The following is a 21,879-nucleotide window of genomic DNA, read 5'->3' as shown; positions in this document are numbered from 1 at the left end:
GAATTAAAGTTTATCTTCTCATTGTCTTATACTCTTTTTCAGGTATTGTCCACCTAGTCTACAATCATACCTGGTCCGATTGGTATTGGAGGAAGTGAAGCGGATTTGCAGTAAACAGTCAGAGGCATGCGGCTGGCGATTTCAGGATAACAGTAACTATATTGAATGTTATATTAGCATACTCTCCTGCTTAGCAAATCCTGCTTAGCAAATCAGTGATGACTAAATTTATATTCTATATATAGATATTGCTTATTTTTAACAGAATATATCACTAAGAGATTATTTACCGCTTAATATATACATTTTTAAGTTATTAATCATTTTGTATTTTTCAGCTTTCGCACCACTTAGACTGATGCAGGTTGTGATCGGTAAGGTCAATGAGATCTGCCTACGTTATTTGGAAAACAGTAGGTTAGCGTTACTACCACCTCCTCCGTCCACCCCGATTCCATTGGTCTCGAGATGCGCGATCAAAAATAGCAGGCGGAAAATGGAAGATCGTCACGTGGTCATACACGACTTGCACACCATATTCAGTATTCAGGTAAGTTAAGACAAAGTTACAGACAATTGGTACGCTTCTCTTCTTGTAGAGACAAAAATATAGTTGTACAATTTAACGTACAACATTCAATTTTACCTAGTAGTTACTCCTAATCTATAAGGAACTTGTTCCATTTGCAGGATGATTCTCCAGGACACTACTATGCGGTCTTTGACGGGCACGCCGGGCAAGATGCAGCGGTATATTGTGCAGCTCATCTTCATCAATATTTAGCGGAGAGTAATCATTATCCCACAGATCCTGAACGTGCCTTGCGAGATGCTTTCCTTACCACAGATGCACATTTTATTGAAAAATCAAATAAACAGGTACGGTAAATCTGGCAAATTGTATTCAACCTAAATATGTATGGGTCGGGGCAGTCAGATATGCGCACGCAAAGATTGAGCCTGCAATAAGCGACAGGGCATCATAAATTTTGAAGCGTAATTTGATCCAGGTACTAAAACTAATATTTCGTTGTTTTTTTCTTTTTCAACAGAATCTCAACAGTGGGACAACGGCAGTCTGTGCTCTACTGTCAAAAAGAAAGCTCTATATCGCTTGGGTGGGTGATTCTCAAGCCGTGCTTGCTAAACGAGGCCAAATAACTCAACTTGTAAATCCTCATAAACCTGACAGAGATGTGAGTTTATTAGTATGGAAAATAATTATAATCTCTCTTGAATCAATTTAACTGAGTAATTTGCTTCAAAGTTTTCGCCTCACAACGTGGTCGTAGAAAACGACTTGCTCATAACCATCACATTTCACGTTTACTCGCGTTGTGCTTATCGTAGGTGACGGTCCGTCAGGATCAATAGAAATGATGCTTCGATCGTGCAGATTCTTTAACACAAGTCCCTGCTTGGGGTCTATGAATGGATGAAAATTTGGTGTTTCGTTGCACACGGTTTTTCCCATCCTCCAGTGGTAAAAAGCCAGATCGGACTCTAGCGGTAGTAGTTTTCTTTTTCCTTGAAAGAACGGCGTCCAGTCTTCCTCGGTCAATCTATGCCTATAGTCGATGTAGCCTGATACCTCGAATCCAAACCTTGTGAAATGACGCAGAAACACTATCGTCATCAATGTCCCAAGTCTGTTCGCTCGCTCCCGCAGAGCCAACTCCTGTTGAAGGGTACTAGCTGGTACAATTAACTCTGACGCGAGTTCATAAGGGCCGCGAGTTGGATACAATAAATTTTCAACGGCCTTGAGACGTCTGTAAAATTCTTCCTTTGTCAGAGTCTCTCCTATGCATCTGTAGCCCAATTCTGCTATTGAACGAGCTACCGTCGTACTTCTCAGGTAGCATAGATCTACCGTTGTGACCAGTGAGTCTAAATATTCTTCGTACGTATGAAATTCCAGCAATCTCCGATCTCCGTCAATTTGTGTGCCCCTTTGAGTCATCATATGCCAAACGAATAAACGACGAACATAATGGAATTTTATTTTGTAACTGGTGATTCGAAAGTGTACAAATTACAAAAGATATTTCCATTGGTGCGTAGCCTGGGATTCCATTAAGTGTATTATTAATTTTTTTTATTTATCTTTTCCTGAACTATTGGTTAGATTAAATTACAGATAAATAGAAACAATTGTCCTTTGAAAAAAAAACTGAAGATCTATTGATACTGTTGATAGGCAGCTAATGCTGTAAATCAGAGCGATTTGTGAAGTAGGCAACTTGAACTTCCTTCTCATAAAATTTAGGAACAGGAAAATTATCACTTTTCACTCCTCAACTGAAACTGAAACGTATGTATTGAAAATAAATGCATGAAAATTTTCATTGGACTGAGAAAGGATTTGATTTTATACATATCAAAGTAGAAGATGCAAAATCCAAGCGATACTCGGGATCTTATTTCTTCTGCAAAAATTACTTATTTTTACGGTATTAAATTACAAATTCGTTCTGCTACAATGAAAACGCGCTATTAACACCTCGTTCCTGATTCATAAATCTAACTGTATTTCTACTACTCGTCGTATATACGTATCAATCGTTCGCCTGTTAAAGATGTACTTAACTTTCAGGACGAACGGGAGCGTGTAAACGATATGGGAGGAGCAGTCATCCATTGGGGAATATGGCGTGTAAATGGACAGCTTGCAGTTTCAAGAGCTATAGGTTCGTGTTTATTCTTTGGAAAATAGCTTTATTTTATTATTGTCAAGCCCTACTTTCGTAACTGTGCTTCTTAATTGTCTTTGATCAATTCGAGAAATAATGTCGGCATATGAGCAAATACAGCTCTGAACAGAGAACGCCGAAGCTGAAACATCCGTTATTGCAAAAATCGAACGTAATAACGATCGACACGAGAGACAACATTTAAATATTGCTAATACAAGACTTAGCATTATTCTGGTATAAATTTGAATAAGGCATCATCTGATGAACACTTTGTGACATTCACAAACAGAAAAATCGTAAGATGATAATTGTGAAACAAAAGAAAAGAAGTCGAAAACTGAATAGAGTTCAGCCGTGACTGGAACTGACTGCACCATGTAAAACTAGTCGAGCACCATGAGGTAATCATTCGTAACGCGACTTTGGTAGAACTTAACTACTGATAGTAATTAACATGAATAATGTTGAGTCAGCTGAAGTAGGTAATATAACAATAGTGAAAAAAATCTATCGGAATTATGTTTATTTAGTAATATGTACGTAGAGTTGCGCCAATTAGATCGGCAGCATCGGTATTGCATTGCTATTTCGCGTTCTCATCGTGGCGGTCAAAAGTTGTGGTTTACTGACAATTAGTTTATTGGTTACTGCGGTATAGCAGTACCATTTCCGCATACTTAGAAAAAGTAATGAAATCCAGGCAAAAACATCTGAAATGTAAAAAAATCCGCCAATTTACCAAAACCGCATCACATTACACATTGCCAGTCTTTGTTGTGAAATTAGGAAAGATCCTCAAGCCCTAGGATCTCGCAGCAATTAGGCGTATGTCGTGAAGTCGGACCTCGCTATTTCGTGTAGTGATATTGGAACAGATTAGTCTCCGTGATCACTTTGTCGCTATAGTATACATAATTGATTTTCAACAAAAATGTGCCCACCACGTATGTACGTAGCTCTTGGAACGATATTCCAATATCACTACACGAAGCAGCGAGGTCCGACTTCACGACTTTTACCCAAGTCCTAAGAGATCCTATAGCTTGGAGATCTTTCTTAATTTCACAACAGAAACTGACAATACCTAACTTGTTCTTGTATTTTTATTGTGATGCGGTTTTGGCAACTTGGCGGATTTTTTAACACTTCAAATGTTTTTGTCTAGATATATTATATACACTTAGACAGCGAATGCCGGCTCTGTGCCGGTGAAGCCGAGTAGAGCGATAAGGGTAGTTATTGGCTGCACGCCGATCTGGCAACGTTGATATCCTTAAGGGTTCTCTGTTCTCTGTCACGCTTAGGCCTTTATCACTGGTTACTCGGTTCCAACCGCCATAGTAACGTTAAAGGATAGGCAATGTGCTGTCCATGAGCATATATCCTACTGGTCAGAGGAAGGAGTCGCATTTCGGGAAATGCGAGAAGAATGGTCTATTTCGCAAGATGCGTGAAAAACTAACTATGTAATAGGAAACAAGCTATTTATTTTATCGTCTACTGGGTTTAACTAGAGTACGGAACTGTCCAGACTTAATGCAATGAGTGTGATTTGTGACGTAATTTTAGTGGATTTCGACAATACATGATCGTATATACATTCTAATATACCTGAATACCGAAACCAATCCGTTTTATCATCCGCATTTTTGTTCTTTGCGCTTCGCGTTTTCCTTTAATTGTTATAACAGCGGCAATGTCGCAGCGTTATGTCTCGTTGCGAGAAAGTCGCGTGTTACATATTACATACATCTGTATAAACTGACACTTTTTTTTGCCGCTTACAACTCATGGTTCCACATGTATCATACTGGCATTTCATACACTAAAATGGTCGGGGCTGATGAGCACGAACATCCGCTTCGCAACGAAACTTTTCCGCTAATTGCTCATATTTTATTATGGGTAGATTCATCCGTAGCATTAGAGAATTTTTTATTTAAGTTCGGATATAATTATATCGTGATTGGACTGTTAGTATATTCTCTTATTGTCAAGTCTATATCATTTATCTGTTATTTTAATTAAATTTTCTTTGAGCTCTACTATATATTCTTTGCGCTGTTCATTGCAAATTAACGTCACATACTAACGCGATGTGACCAATGCCATTTAAGGCATCTTTGAGACAATCAGCGCCATGTTCGGAAATCGCGTTGTAATTCTGGGCACGTTTGGCTATCGAATTCGTTCGTCATGGAATTGGTTGCTTGGTTGACACAATCATACGTGCATCGCAGCAACGCCGTCGTTCTTCTCTCTGATATTCTATAAGGGCTCTAAGCAATCGTTTGAATGCATGGAATAATTTGTCTGCCGTTAAACCCTTCGTGATATGTGTATACAGCGAAGTTCCCACTTTTTTTTTACGTATAAAACTACGCGGTCAATATTCGCTGGACAGAGGTAATAATTTTTAAACATCTCTTCAAAGTCTATGCATATAACTGCATGCCATATTGACGGACGGCTCGCGACATTCCCTCTTATTCTTCTCAACGGTTTCAGAAATGTCTCAAAACCACGTGCGAAAAGTAATTTTCTTCGTCTTTCATATGCAGAACCATGTTATGCGGAGAATTTTGACTTCTCAGTGATGAATCGAATAAACGAACTAGCTACACTCGTATACGTTAACCGCCTTTGAACAAACCATGTGGCGATGGATACAAGGCCGGAAGTCACCGCCGCGGCACCTTGCCGCTCTTCATTATTTAAATTACTTTTCATGTATGCGTTCATTAATTAGATAGTTAAATTTAATTAGAACCAAGTGGAATACTGATGCGGTATCGCGTGCTTCTTACGGATGTACGATTACTCTTGTCCCGACGTGCCAAATCCCACTTGATAAGAGTCACTAAATTTTTGCCTATCCTTTAAATTACGTGCATGCGAGAAAAACAATCTTGAAAAACGTTTCAGCTTACCTGTTTTTATCATCTGTTACAGCGATAGTTAAACGCAGCTTATACCTATGTACATATGCGCAGAAAATTATTGTACGCCATGTCGTACAATTCTATCTAGAGTCGCGATGAAATAATAAATATGGAGCGTAAAATTTTTTCGCACATATCAGAAGTTAAAAGCTGGCGTTTAATGATTAAATTAATTAGTTTTAATTCAAGTTTAAAGTTCACTCATGTGAGGGAAATATTTTTATTTGTTATACTTCTTCATTTTCAATTAATAAATAAGTACATGTAACGTGACTTTGTGCCCAGGGTTAACAACCTTGGTAATTGGCCCCCATTGTACGTGTCAGATCAATATTCATAATTGTATATCTTGTTTTCTCATGCCTCCGCCATGACATTTTCATGTATGCAAACGTACATGTACAAGTGTATTTTTCAGGTGATGTACAATACAAGCCGTACGTGACAGGGGATCCGGATATAAGATGTATTCCCCTGGACGGGACAGAAGACTTCTTAATCGTTGCGTGCGACGGTCTCTGGGATTACGTCAGCGAGGCCATGGCTACAACCCTCGTGTACCAACAACTGCGAGACGATCCTCGTGAGTATTTTGAAAAAACAAAAAGAAAAACTCAATTTTCCCTATTTTCTGGCTATTATCATGACCGCAACTTGTTTTGATCTTCAGTTGGAGGGGGGATAACTTGGAAGGTCTAAAATTATACCTATTTTTAGGTGTTTTTTTTTTTTTTTTCAAGAAAATGAAAACACTTAGAGCAAATTGAGTTTGAGGGCTTTATTATTTATAATTTCAAGAACATTTTAGAATTTTTTCATTGATATTAATAAAAAATTGGCGACATGGGGAATGACTCCAAACTCGAGGGCTGTTGCGGTGGCTCGTCTCCTGACATCATTGTCCAACTTTTAACAGATTGAGAAAGTTTTTTCAGTTAAAAACACCTTTTCGGGTTCGGCTCGTAGCCCAAATGTAAAAAAAAAATTCCAATGTATACAATAATGAACAAAATATTATTAAAATAACTTTTATAAAAAACTTTTGGGGTTAAAATTAAAAAAAAATCGAATCTAACAAATTTTGAAGAATGTGTCAATATTTCAAGACGATCGGATAAAAATTGACCGAGGAAAATCCTAAAAATAGTTATGATTTTACACCGACCAAACCTAAACGCCCCCCTAAATTGTATTTCTGTATGCACGCATATGCAATTTACGAATTATCCAACCGTTAGACGGTGAATCAGACAATATAGAAAATATTGTACCTCGGTAAAATTTTACAGGAATTATGCCTGGTCGTTTAATTGTAAGTGAAGCGCTGATGTGTAATGAAGAATTAAGAACGGGTTCACCAGGGTTCGTTGTCGCGAAGTTGGTACATGCGCAAATCCATTCGTTGTATAAAACGTGTCCGTCACTCCGGCAAAACCACGGGATACCGTGGGTTCTTGGTTCTTACTTCTTACCTACCCATACCTCCGTGGCGCACGAGAAGCAGAGCATGACTGAGAACGAATGCCCGTTACATTGTAACACGGGTAATAGCTACGTGGGCCTAAGGATAGCCTACATGCTTTGCCGCAGACTCGCTGAGACATTCGAAACTTGAAGTAGTCGTACATCTCGGTATGATGTTCTGACTACTTGGTTGTACCGTGACACTGTTGTACCTATCTAGGTATAAGGTGACCGGCGATAGCGTCCCTTATACGGATTATGCCGCCCGGACCCAGTGAGAAGGCCAGCGCCCCCAATTCTAAAATGAGGATAAAAATTAGTCGATACACCGAGCAGACTTGAATATACCAAACGGGATTCATTCGAAAGATTTAAAAAAATAATCTTTTATCGTCATTTATATTAGTGATTATTCAAGATCTGTAGAAATTGAAAATTAAAAGACGAGAATTTTTAGTTTAGAACTTTTTCCGGTAGCCACTATAGCCGTATAGCCAATCGCAACTATTTTAACAAGGAAGATGAACATTTTGGCAGAAAATGAATCGTCGATTCGGATTCCGCATGTCGAAATTCAGGGAAAAATAATTATCGAATAAACTCTATTTTGTATAGGTAGGTATTAAGTTCGTTTTCAGCGCCATATTGGGTCCGCGATCTTGAATTTTTTAAATCCGATTTCAGATTCGTAATCAGTGACCCCAAAAACATACAATTTATGGGAAACATGTATACTACACGTGTAGAGGGTTGACCTTGTCGGTCATAAATTACGTCACTTTTCAATTTTCACGGTTTTTTACAATCAATTTGTTTCTAAAAATAATAATTTACATTATATCGCAACAATTACTCTCCAGTATTGAAAACCCACCAGCATACTATAAGAAATAGGAAAAAATCGCAAAGTAATATGTGCGAAAAATTCTCTAAATATACAAAAAATTGATCTACAACAGGTGGTAAGAAAGGGTTAAGTCCTTCGCTCCGGCACTTGGCTACTGTATGTATACGGCCATGCCAAATTGGAGAAATTATGCCACTCGCACGATCAGCGCTTGCCGCGATATGCAAATAGACCGAATAATTGCTGGATGAATTATCCTGATCGTGCCTAGCTCGTAACATGATATCCAATTCTTACGTACCGTCCGCGAGTCCCGATCATTAATGTAACGGTCACGATGCTCTTTTACATGTACGTACGTACACTATGTACATTGTACATACTTACCTTATGCCACTACCGGTGCCCAGCAACTTTCGCACTGTCAGTGTCAAATTTGCCAAGCTATATGTATTTTCGGTGTCTCATATCACTCTCGTACCTCGTACCTGTGCGTATTGGTATTGGATACAGCGTCGGATCCATAGGTAGACGAGATGTTTCCAATCCAGGTCTCTTCACGATCGGCCAGTTCCAATCAATCTTGCATGTGATATTGATTTTTAAACCACGCCCCATGCATACTACGTTGCACATCCTTTCTTGACACGATTAAATTCAGCGATACATGAAAAAGTACGAAATCTGTAATCAGGGTGGCAATATCAGTTGGTTTTGTTCGGAAATTACCCTCCCCCGCTATGCCGGGCACAGTAGGGTGGTCCTTATTCGGGGTGTAGACGAATTTTTTCTACCCCACCCCCCAAATGAACGTCAAATAATCCAAAAAACAATTGCCTCATTTCTTTTTTAGATCTTTACCTCAACTCAAAGAAAGTCCGCTTCGCGATCGAAGGTTCTTATGTAAATAACATGGGAAAAACAATAAAATATATACTGAGAAAAAAAAGGTTCTCTCACGTTATTTCCAACAAAAAACTTTGATCACAAAGCGGACGATCTTTGAGTTGAGGTGAAAATCTGAAAAAATTGGACAATCGTTTTTGAGATAGTTGAAGTCAATTTACGAGGTGGGACGGAAAAAATCATCAGCACCCTAAATAAGGACCACCCTAGGCCACAAGTATCTATCCAGTTTTGGCTCGACGCTGGCCGCGAGGAAATCTAAGGACTCGCTTGAATTACAATTGTAATTATACCGTTATGAAAATGCACGCTTCTCTATTCCAGCCTAGATGTTTAGTCTAGATTAATAATCTAGAAATTATAGCTTCGGCATGCCCCTTTCGTACTTCAACAACCGTTGCACACAGAAACAATGATTGCATACCTATTTCCTCCGGCTCCATAACCGTTGCCACAGCTTGTACATACCTAGATAAAATAACTAAGCCGCGGCAAATCGGCGTCAAAGTGCAATCCTCGAATTTGTCTTTGCGTGCGATATCTCACGGGCAATATTTGTGTCCTCAGGGACACGGTGTCCAGTAAAAAATCCGTAACAAATTCAAGGACATTTTCAGGTTATTCAAGGGCATTGAAAATGGAATATTTCCAGGACATCTTAAGGACAAGCAAAATTCAAAGAGATGTCCAGGACCACCGGACACCACGATTTAAAATTGGCTCGTAACAACGAGAAATTCCCAGCAGTTAAAATAATCTGAGGGAAAGAAAAAAGACACGGATCGTATTTATTCGTGTCGTATAGTACATGGCACACACAATACGTGTGCCAGGGGTCCTCGTCACAGACGTCACGGGTCGGCTACGTACCAAAACAAACCAAATAGACACGAAAGTTAAGCGAAGCGGAGCAAAGGCACGGGGCGAGGTGGCGAAAGACAAGTGTAAAGCGAGCAAACCGAGGCAAAGGATAACACGACGGCTAAGTAAGTATTGTGCGGTTATAGCGCAACGTCCGGCCGGGCTACGTCGTCCACCGTCGGAGAGAATCCATCGAAACTCTCGTCGAAACTTGAGAGACTGCGGGGTTGGGTGGTTGGTTGGTTGGTGCCGGCTGCCGGGTACGCTGCATTCGCTTCATTCACTTGGCATCTGTTGGCCGAGCTGCGCGTTCCAACATCGGGACATAATAATAATCATCATCCCTGAGAAACCGTTGCCCGCGTTATTTACCAAGCCAAACAGGCATATTGATTGTCCTTACCCCACGGTTACAACGCCCTGCACCCCCGTTCAACATCTTACTCCTCCTACTTCGAGGTCCGAATCTGCAGTGCAGGCACGATTCAGGCCGGGCAAAATACTTCGCTTACAATTAATCGCTGACCTGATCGTATCTCGCACAGTTCGCGTCGTGCGGCTTCGATTTTAACACCGGGGAAAACTGTGTCGGAAACGAAATCTAGGCTCCTCTCTAACCGTCGTTCAGTGCTTCGTTCTTTGTTCGAAACGTGGACCGTTGTTCGGTCTGATATTGTACTTAATCCATTTCGTGCAGCGAGTGAAGTGCTTCTTCGTTATTTGTTATTTTTTTTTTTTTTATACCCTGGAAGGATTCTCAGCGTAGATTTTGTTGTCCGTATCCGTCCCAGAGATACGGTCTATCAACCGTAAACACGACACGGATCAGATTTAAATTCGAGGTAAGTTCCGAAGTTAAGGAAGACATCGTCACTTGCCAATGAAGGACGACTAACCGCGATTTGTCACCATATTCGATTAACAGTTTTACACGTTGTATTTACGTTATAGCTATATACGAGTATACGGTATGCGGTGATTCATCCGGGTGCAGCTATGACTCGATACTTTGATATTACTGTTTAATGCACAACTTCAATTCATTGCGAAATAGTATTTTTTACCTATTTTTAATCACGATGCGATAATTATTTACCAGTTCGATAGTGTTTTGGTTCGTGGTTTATAAGTTGTTGCTTGAAGTTGGTAGCGTGATTGCACTGATTCTTTTTGGATATGAATTTAGCGAAATTCAGTTCCCTGCATTTACGATTAGCTGCCTTTACCAAGTTACAAACGCGAACGTTACAGCTTGCAACTGGTAAAGCTTATGAAATATAGCAATCTGCCGATGATCCGGCTGCCTGATTGCCTAGTTACTTTATACGGAACGTGAATCGATTGAATTGGAAAGCGATTTATTGAAGTCGCGTGCGTGCGACGCATTTTCATCCGTTTATGAGTTTTTTATCCGCGACAAAGCTAAATTCCTCCACGTAATTCTGCGACGCAAGGGATGATTAATGCTGCGTGCCTCGTTTCTCACACATCATCACCGAGCCTTGTAAAACGAGTATTCTTCGTCATAAATACTCGCGGAAGCAGACGAAAGCAGAATGAATACAGTACAAGTCTCGCTTATCCGAGTTCACAATCACTCGAACTAGTCTCGTCTCGTCTGCGACAAATAGAAATATAACGAGGCTGAAGTTAATAACGTTGACGTAACGAAACATATGTATATATATACAAGGGGAAAAATGCATTATTGCTCAATTTTAGGGTGACTAACAATGAGTTCGCTTTGCAAAACGTGATTACATTTTTTATTGTTGTTTTTTATTTTATTTATGATTTATTAAATCTTAGACAATCCAATGAAGTTTCTTAACATGCATTGTCGCATGCATAACGTTACTAAACATTCAAACTTCGTCAGAAATATCGAATCCTATAACAAATATACGTTTATTAAAGTTAAGTTTCGCTTCCGAGTGACGGAGGGCTGTTTTTTCCGAATACATACATGTAAAATTGTATTTCAAGTTTCGTTTTATGTTCGTTTTTTTTCGACGTTTTTTTAAGTTATTGCAACCACAATAAGCCGGTTTGCTCCTATAGGTAAATACAATTCTCATATTCGTCGTCACTAAAAAAAAAAAAAAAATATCTATTGTTACTTCCTTATTTCCCTATCGTCCGAGTTTTTTCGATGATTATCCGAGCTTAGAGTGAAACCACAATTATGGGCTCGGATCAGCAAAGTTGTACATAAACTGCGAGACGTTTCCAAGTATGATGAGGTACAGCTGTCTGAAGTTCGTCGCAGCGATCGCCAGACGGTATTATTGACTAAAGCATCACCCCCCCCCCCCCCCCCCCCTTTATCCCGCCGGTCGTCGTCGCGACACATCGGGTTTACCTGGCGCATATTATAGGTGTACAGTAAAATTCAAATTCTTTGTGTAATTTGGCGTTAATTCGTCGTATGCAGACGATGGTCAGAGCAGTGACTCGAATTTAATCCGTTTGAAGATGACCGGGATATATCGGCGAAGTTTGTTCCACGTCAATAATACGGTGCAGAAATATTTATTGTCGAGCTTTCGGAGCGAAGCGGTACTCGGAGAACGATCATACCCGCGGTAGGTTTTTCAAACCTTGGTAAAGTGGAGGCGAGGAGGTTGTCTTGCTTCAGTAACTACGTCTTATGGTTTGGTTCCGCGAACTCCATTGTTTAATATGATCGTAGTATTGCGATACAACTATGCCGGGGCTGTTGCCAAGGGTATAATACTCATGCAAAACCTGATGTATATACAGGGTGTCTCAAAATTCAAGCGAGAAGTTATTTTGATAGGAAATACAGGCTTGCGATTAGGAAATTTACGTTCGGGTTATGTATGGAATTCCATGTCGGGTAAACGACCTCCACGGATTTTCTTGCACATGCGAACTACTTTGTTGCAATTTTCCTGCCGCTTTAATTTCTCGTTTTGGTTATCAGATTTTAATGCTTTTAAATCCAAGGTTTGCGTCGACAAGCCGACGATCACTTACGACTTGAAGGAGGAAACTGACCGCTTTGTGAACGAAATTCAGTCACATTTAGGCAAAACTGTCATGGAAAATTTCAATAAAACAACAAAGCCATTCCATATACTGTATACTTCACGAATAAATTTCAAAAAATTGAACGACAAACCTGTGTTTTCTGTAAAAACTACTTATTGCCTGAAATTTCGGGACACCCTGTATATTTTTCTACGTATGTACGTACATAGATACTCCGGAGACGTCACAATCGTTTGTAAATTAGACACCCTCGTGAACCGTATAAATTGTAACACATCTCGTTTTCCATATGCATTGTTGGCCTTTCTTTCCATTCTCGTAGAGTTAGCGGTAGTTTGTTGATAATAGTGATTGTTGCAACGGTGACCGCGATACCAGAGCAAGCGTAGCGTGGCAAGTAAAGTATCGTTTGAGAACCACTGAAGATTTTCGCGATTCTCAGCTCGACGCGACGGGCGTCGGATCGGAACCCGGGGCTTCGCAATTCGTGATTCATCGGGGCAACGTTGCGTTATATTGTGTAGGTATACGTACGGGATCAACGTACATTTCACACCGAGGAATCGCCAGGATCAATTTATTCTTTATCCTCAATGAGCTGCAGCCGCTGCAGACATAGGTACTCGAGTCTGGCTGAAAGAGGATTTAAAAAACGGCTCTGATTTTCCATTTAATACATATCTTCTATACCTTGTTGTACGAGTGCTACTACAGAAATGTTGAGCGTATAAATAACCAGCCGTACGTTTTGCATCACTCGCTAGACAAATCATTTCACCAATCTTTTGTCTCGGTAAAATCCAGACGGTAAGAGTTTTTCAAATTTTATTCTTCCTGCAATAGGTGGAAAAAAATAGAAGGCTTAAATCACGGCAACGTTAACCTAACGAAATATCATGGAAAGAAACGGTTGTTGTAGAATTTTAGAACGACTTTCAAGGAGTTGACTTTTTTTTTTCTTCTCTAATAACAAAGTAAAGATTTTTTCTGAATATGCGTCGTTAAAGTGACGTTACCGACAGACTTGAAACACATAAAAAATTAATGTACGTGCAATCAAGGTGTGAGTGTATTTTACACGGAATTATAGTTATAAAGTGTACGACTTTGTCGTTCGAAATAACCACGTTTGTGATACACTTTCGGTGTAACGTATATATGTATAATTTTTCGTCGTGCAGTACGAATCGTTTGCAAAGAAGAATAAAAAAAATAATATAAATATAACGCTGTGAGAAGTTCGTGAGAATCGATAATAATTATGTATGATAAAAATATCAGCTTCGTCTGTAAAATATTCTATGACAACAATTGCGCGATGGCTGTTAAGGTTGAGATTATACTAATCGCTTCAGGGAAGATGTTTATTTATTTATTTGAAACCAAATTGCCGGACGGTTTGTGTAAAAATTTGATAAAATCGAAAACAAGAATCGGCCTGATGCATGTTACGCTTTGTAAGAAAAATTATTTGTACAATATTTTTTTCTTCGTATTTGAAATTCAAGTAGGTGCTACATAGGCACTTAGCAACCGGGTAGACTGACTTTCTCGTTAGCTTGTCAGTTAATGGGCGTCTGCTTTTACTCACCCACACACACACACACACACGTGAATAAAGTCTGCGAGCTATCCGGATACGAGTTTCAGTGTATGCAATACATACACAAATTCTTTTACAAACGCCAGGTTATTTCGCAAGGATTTCCTGTGATCTCCGAAAAACTGACATAATAATTTTGCCTGACATTGACTGGTCGCTTTAGCTCCGTCCAATTCTAGAATTTATCGTATATACATGTCTGTAGAGGATAGTAGGATGCATTGTTGAACAATTTCGCTTAAAGTACAGCTTCCGATGTATCGATTTAGCGATTTTTACCTACTTCCGATCAAGTGTGAGGCGACGAAGTTTCCGCCCTGTCCCACTTTCTCAGGGAATGAGAATTAAAATGGAATTTTTCCGCCCCGATATAAATTTCGCACCGAAATAGACCGTCGTTATACGTATACGCGAGATACGTATGCATACAATTATCTGCGCCGTTTTGCGCTCATCCCAAGACTTTTAATACTCGAGTTAAAAGCGTGTGTTACGCTATATGCCAGAGGACTAATTATAGCCTCGCGGGTAATACTGGATAGTTGCATGAGTCATATGCTCATACCGCAAATTCCTACGGGGACTTCATTTATCCAAGGAAATCTCAATTTCGTTGCAGCGAATACACATTTTCACAGCATCCCAATAAACTGTATTATCGGCATTGTAGTTAAGAATGTATTTGGTTATAAATTCTCAACAAAAAGTGAATCTCGTATACGATATTGACTGACTTGCGAGGAGATAGATCCCGAAATTTATTATTTTGTATTTGTCGAAAAAAATAATTTCAGTATCGTATACCTAGTATATTATATAATATATAGCGAATAATATTTACCGCGGCATTATATCCGAATATTGAAGAAATACAATTTTATTATTTATTTAATTGATTTGAAATTAAAATTTTTCTCAATGCATGCACGCACAATCACAAAATAACGTCCCAATCTGGCTTACGATTAGGTATACGGTATATGGATACCTAACGTACGCCGAGGTATGCGTGGCTATTATTTATGTACATACGTCGAAGCTATCATACGCGGTACGCGTATCGCCTCGCAAATGTGGATGCGGTTCACCGGCCGATTGACCTGCCTGACCGCGTGATATTCTCCGATTATTAATTATAATTCTTTTGGATAAATCTGCCGTATCCGGGATTCGATTTTCTTCTCATACGTAATATTTTTATGACGTTTAAGCGTTGTTATTTTTTTATTATTATATAAATATTGTTATCAATTTCTTATTCTTATTTCTTATTCATATCAATTTGCTATACTAATAGGTTTTCAATACTCGAGAGTAATTGTTCCGATAACAACGTAAAATATTATTGTTGGAAACAGATATTACAATAATTTATTTCCGAAAAAGGTACACCTCTACACATACACGTGATTTACATAAATGATTTGATTTTGGGGTCGCTGATTACGAATCTGAAATCAAATTTAAAAAATTTAAGATGCCGGAACCAATATGGCGGATGATTATTTCAATTTCGATCGAAGACGATCAAAAAACTCTGTGCAAAGGTTCTTGGGGTCGCTGATTACCAGTCTGAAATCGGATTATGTAAATTTAGTATGGCAAATCCAATCAGCGACCCCTAAAACCCTTGCGTAGTCTTTTGACCCTGTTTGATCAAATTTGAAATTTTCTTCGATATCAATTTTTTTCCTTTTTCCCCTCCTGAGCCCTAAAATCGCTGAAAATTTGGAAAATTATGTAATAGGGCTTTTGTATGATCGTTCTTGCGTCGTCATTGGGTAAAGGAAGTTAGAAAAATTGTTGAAACAAATATTTAAAAAAATATTCGGGTTCGGCTGTACAGTTTTGTGGCGTGATGTAACCTAAAACCGAGCGAAAATCAGCTACAAGTGCGTTTTTTCAACTTTTCTTGAAGTAGCCCATCACGAACTCACGTTTGTAAACTCTGCGGTCGATACTCCGACCTCTCCTTATAAGGGGGCAACACCACTTTAACGGCTGAAAAAAGGTCCAACTTTGACGTTTTATTTCGAGAGCATGAAACGAGGAATAGGATTTATTTACAGAGGGTTTATTTTTATAATATTTTATGAAAAAAAAAAAAAAAATTATCTCCATTTTGATGTAAAATGTCGGCGACTGAGCCAATTTTTGAAATCATCTTTTTTTAAAACTCCTTCACGGGAGGACGGATTTCTCGTAAAGTTATTAAGACCTGGGACAAAAAACCAAAAAATATTATAATCTACATATATACTTATTGTCTATAGAAATATGTAGATTTTTTTTTTTTTTTTTCAATAAAATTTTGTCGAAATGGAGCACTTTTGAAAAAATGAATCCATGTCTGGCCAAAAAATAAGCAGTAAGTTGTTAATAAAAAAAGAAAACAGTTTACATTAAAAAAAAAAAAAAAAAGGGTAGGATTTTCCTAAAATCCTAGAGTGGTGTTAACCCTTAACTTTTAACCTATCGCTAAATACCTATTCCGTGGTAAACGTATGAAATAAAAATGAAGAATGCATCATATGTCGAATTTCTGGTTTGGCAAAGAGCTTACTTTACAAACAAGAAAGGTTACACAGCTCGTCGTCGCCTCGTCAGTTTACATTTTTCTCGTGTCCCGTAACGTCATCCTCCCCATCTGGACGGCTTCCTTCTTTCACGACGTTGCTATGCGAGCTTGACTCTACAAGAACTCGCCGGTGTCGCTGTCGCACTTCCACATTTATACCACTTTATACCAGCTGCTAATTCTACGTACCGCGCCGTCACGCAACGAAATTATGAAAGTACACACGTTGCAATGGCGATGAATGACATTTTGCAGTGTAACGCGCGATTATTATACCACACGGCAATAGCTCACAGTATAACAAACAAATTATAAAGCATTCCACCTGTTCAACGCTTCTGGTTTTCTACCGCGATAACAATCTAAACCAATATATATCCTTGTACACACTATTCCGGTTTTAGAATCAACCTTTGCAGGTGCACGGTTGGACTCCTTGCACATTTTAACTCGCCTCACTAACCGGGGGTCAAAACCTGATCATATAACCATTCGGACCTGTCAGATAAGCGTACCAGTTATCGACCCTGTCCCAATTATTCACCTTCTTTGGTTGTACGAGTTTGATCCTTGGTTCTGAAATTATCAAGAAACAAATCTGCAGCATCTAAACCTCTGGCGATTGGTTTTAGTTGTCGAGAAATTTACTATTCGTGACGTCAGTTTATAATTTTTGAATATAAACGTGTCAACACTTACCTTATCTAACGAATTGCCAACGACTGAATGGTTAAACAATGATAAATTAATTCCGAGACACCGATAAGTGAGAAAGTCAGGATTGGCGGAGGGTTAATTATGGTTATTACCGGAGTAGACTTAAGTACGTCATGTGCATTATGCAATAACAATATATTAGTAATGAAATTGAACGCATGTACAAGAATGTGTGATGCAAAATGATTAACAATCATCAACAATGGTACATGTATGAAGATGACAAAGCCATGGGGATGAAACAAAGAAACATATATACATACTTATAACTTTTAGACTAGCGGGATTTTAAGAGCTTTATTCCCCTTTAGAAAGTCTCAAGTCTGTATCTTATGTACATGATACATACATATAGCGTATGTTAAGTTCCGATCACAGGCAGAGACTATATTTAGACTTTCCGGCACTCTTAGAGAGGTTAATTCATCCTGAGAACCATGGCATGCAGACACAGAGGTGTACAGGACAAATACATTTACGGTGCAATTCCTTCGGAGTTAAGGAACGCCTTTTTATTTCTTACCGCAACTAAGAAGTTCGGTTTCTCTTCTCGTGCGGGTTTCCTGGCTGCTGCAGGATGTTACGTCATGTTACACGCCTTCTCCCTGTCTGTTATGGTATATATCACATGCCGGTCACGTTTCGATTGTTTCGACGAGGATCAAACTCGAATGGTATATTACATACAACTCTGCTGCAGGTTGCTAAAAATCGATTGGGGTGTAATATAAGGAAAAATATTACCGTATAACCTTTGTATTATTTATTAAGGAGGTAGTCTCACATCTCAGTGCCTTTTTTATTTTATTTTATTTTATTTTATTTTATTTTTTTTTTTTACGTCTTTATAATAAATTTTTTTTAGTATTGTCTAATTTTTTACACATCTCTTTGTTATTTGTTTTTCTTGGATGCTTTAAAGTTGAGATATCGCGTCAGGCAGTTTTAAATAGGGGTAAACTTCAGGCGGTCACACCGGTGAAACTTAACGTCAAAAACGAACAATAAATTTTTGCTGTATTATACTTTACAACTTCCTCTGTTATGTGTAAAAAATTTGAAATTATTAAATAATTATACGATGAAAGAAAAGAAATTATTGAAAAAAAGTTATTGAGATGTGAGACTAAACCCCCTGTAATGAAATTATTATGCATCACGCGAGTTATACGTGAATTCAATGAGCAGCAGGCATATCAGTAATCCAACAATGCGGGCCTCCTCTTGTTGACAATGAGCAATCCGACATAAAGCAAGTACAAATTTATATACCTTAGACTTTCGCGGTTGTATAAATTTATGATATCCGTTGCTCATATCGTTGAAATCGTCCAAAGATATAAAATTCTTTCGCCTACTTTGAAATCACCAAGTTTCACCCGTTTACTTTAATTCCCGAACGTGTACATTCTCCGATATATCCAGCATGACATCGTTTCTGTCAAACTTCTCAAATTGAATTACGCATGTTTCTTTACTTGAAATTATTCACGTCTTACGTGCTGTTACGCGAGATACATTGGAAAATGTGAAACAAACTTGTGCTAAATAACTTATAAATTCGTGCTGAAAAAAAAAAGAAAAGAAATAGCGCGACGTCCGCGTCGCGCTTCGTTACTAAGCGTATAAATCGTCCGCTCGTCATTGCTAATAATACAATCTGTAAGTAAGCACGTAATATTCGAATTATTTTTCGATTCGCACGATGTGGCAAATACTTTTCGATACGATGAATTTTTTTATTTTTAAATCGTCACCTCTCCAATCTTTTCACACTCGATGCGCTTTGAAAATGTTTTTATATAACACGAGCACGTTTTCCGTACACACAAATTACCCGTTTCTATAACGGTCGAGTTACTCTGCGAATGCGCACGCGCGTATTGCTGAAACGGCCACCATCAACTCCTACGAGTTGAAAATTGGTATTTTCTGTACTCCGCGCATGCGCCGTTCCGAACAAATCCTAACCTCAATTTCTTGCTCCGTGAAAAACGTTCTTTTCGCCTCTCTCTCTCTCTCTCTCTCGTATTTGCAATAATCGTTTTCGACTTGACCCTACGACTCGCATCGCGCAAAACTTAACTTCGTTCCTAAAATACCGAGTTTTTAAAATTTGTCGGGAGGGAGGGAGGGGGATGAACACCGAAGGTGGCGAGGTCCGAAGTTAGGTCCGATTGACGCGTACCAGCCCCGCCTATGTCGCGTGCGTTATGTATTTTACCTACATGGTATACAACACCATAAAGTTGCGGGCGGCGGGCGGAGCGGAGGGGGGATTCGGAGGCCAGACGGGGTTGAGGAGTGAGTCACGCAGCCGTCGGACAGAAAAGGGGGGTTAAGGGGTGCCGGTGGGGAACAAGACTCGGTAACCGGTGGAATCTTCTTCAGTTAGTCGCGAAACGCCACGCCCGCTGTGCGAGATATTCATGCACGATTTTTACTCCTACGTGTAAAAAGGTATACATACATATTTACCAACCCCAACCCCAACCCCCATCCACCCCCTGTGTGCAATATATGCAGTATTATCTATCGTCGATTGGCGCGTAGGGAAAAAATCGTATATTCGTTAATTCGGTCAGGATTCCTGTTTTAAAAACAAATTACGCAACGCGCGAGTTACGTATTTTTCTATTACCGATGCCGCCATTTATCGCGTATTTCGAAGTGGTTGTGGAGAAGAAAAGAAGACGTAGAAGAAGAAGAAGAAAAAAAAAATGAAAAGAAAAAGAAATACGAAACACCTTGCAAAGATTTCGTCTAACGATTATTGGGTATCGCGATTACGACAGGTCAACTTATATTTGTTATTTTGTTCATACGATACGCAAAATTATTGTCTATCGATTCGGATTGACGTATTTTCATTTTATTTAGTTGTTTTTTTCTCTCTCTCTCTCTCTCTCTCTCTCTCTCTCTCTCTCTCTCTCTCTCTCCTTCCCTTATTATTTCATAATTTGCACTTTTCTCCACGAGTAAGAAAAATTTTACCAACGAAACAGATACTAGCTGATGTATAAATTTACTTTACATACATTAAATACAGATGATTTACAGTCCAGCATCAGCAGCAATTTTGCCGGCAGGCCTTGATTTTTATTCGCTATTAAAATAAATACTTTACATTGCCTGGTTAATTATGTGGATTATTGTATAGTGTCGTATACAATGATTATCGGTGTTGAACTTTTCGTGAATAAAATTAATGTTTATCGGGGAGAAATAAAGGCGGAAATTGAACTCCGCCGACCAATCCGAGGGTGATTACTTCTGACTGATATTAGTTACAGTTGAGATACTACTACAAGTATTATCAGCCCGTCGTTAGTTGCGGCGGGAATTCTACAGGCTTATTTTGATCAAATCGCTTGCAAATTAAACGTTATTATCGACGTAAATTGAGTCTTTCCGCCGTCTGTCAAGAAGCCTATAAAGGTGTGGAACTCGTCTGGCACCTACCGATCGATGCGACAAACTCTGCGTGCCTCGCAAGGAAATGTACTCATTGTATATTACATGTATATGTTTTCTTTCGTGTGATTTATTTTACACTAAGTTATATCACCGCCAATAATTTGCATTTTGAATAGCTCGATGCTTGATGGGATAATATTCAATCGGCTCCATCCGGTGTATCAATTATTATCAACCGATAAACGATCCAACGATTCAAAACTCATATCTTAAATAAAAGACGGAAAATTTTCAACGATCCTAATTTGGTATAACATATATTTTTAGATGTTTGAGGTCTCGGCTATATCATATTATCTTTTTCACAATTTGTCTTTAAAAATGCGATAAATGCTTAATCGTTTGATAATTTATACGGTTAAATAATTAATCCCCGAGAGGAAATGTTACATTTGGAATATAATATTCACCAGCGGCGAAGTGTAGTTCTATTTTTTTTTTTTTTTCCATAAACGTTATATACTTTGGTCGTTACTCGATTTCATTTCATCGTTATTTAAAACGACGCGAATAATGCGGTACACAATGAGACATGGTTAGTAGCTTTCCCGACTGTAACGACGACTTTGTACCTACTTTGCAGACTGGATCTGTAACTCGATATTTCCTCTTCCTCGTCCCATCGTATACCACGACTGATAGTTTTTTAAACGACGATCGGCGTGTTATTACATATAGAAAACGGTCGAACGAACTCGCGGGCTGTTGATATCCACTTACAAATTAACAAATAAACCAAATGATCCGTCGTGCCGTATCAGTATATCAACAGC

The 21,879-nt window shown here is 38.8% G+C and overlaps 2 protein-coding genes and 1 long non-coding RNA gene across 5 annotated transcripts in view; 1 reads left to right on the top strand and 2 right to left on the bottom strand.

Annotated features, from left to right (window-relative positions):
- Positions 1-21,879, top strand: part of LOC124220023 (uncharacterized) — a 47,373-nt gene that overhangs the window by 6,329 nt on the left and 19,165 nt on the right. For 2 of the 3 annotated variants that reach the window (XM_069136395.1, XM_046628369.2), the window contains exons 2-7: positions 43-152; positions 339-550; positions 691-879; positions 1,053-1,196; positions 2,597-2,690; positions 6,057-6,221. In XM_069136395.1, coding sequence (XP_068992496.1) covers positions 359-550; positions 691-879; positions 1,053-1,196; positions 2,597-2,690; positions 6,057-6,221 — 784 coding nt within the window. In that variant the 5' untranslated portion in view covers positions 43-152; positions 339-358. Of the gene's footprint in view, positions 1-42; positions 153-338; positions 551-690; positions 880-1,052; positions 1,197-2,596; positions 2,691-6,056; positions 6,222-9,648; positions 9,842-21,879 lie in introns of those variants that run through there. The other variant, XM_046628374.2, reaches the window with a different exon arrangement.
- Positions 1,262-1,963, bottom strand: LOC138190968 (cilia- and flagella-associated protein 299-like). The gene has a single exon (XM_069136100.1). The coding sequence runs from the start codon at positions 1,961-1,963 to the stop codon at positions 1,262-1,264; it is 702 nt and encodes a 233-aa protein (XP_068992201.1).
- LOC124220046 (uncharacterized) lies at positions 5,910-8,783 on the bottom strand. Its single transcript, XR_006883510.2, has 3 exons — positions 8,337-8,783; positions 6,910-7,400; positions 5,910-6,544 (listed from the first exon to the last, which is right to left on the bottom strand). It is a non-coding gene; the product is annotated as an uncharacterized lncRNA (long non-coding RNA).

Source organism: Neodiprion pinetum, chromosome 5 (assembly GCF_021155775.2).
Source record: "Neodiprion pinetum isolate iyNeoPine1 chromosome 5, iyNeoPine1.2, whole genome shotgun sequence".
In the NCBI taxonomy this organism is placed as follows: Eukaryota; Metazoa; Arthropoda; class Insecta; order Hymenoptera; family Diprionidae; genus Neodiprion; species Neodiprion pinetum.
Note: the sequence above shows the minus strand (reverse complement) of the source record. Positions and strands in the feature narration are given on the sequence as shown.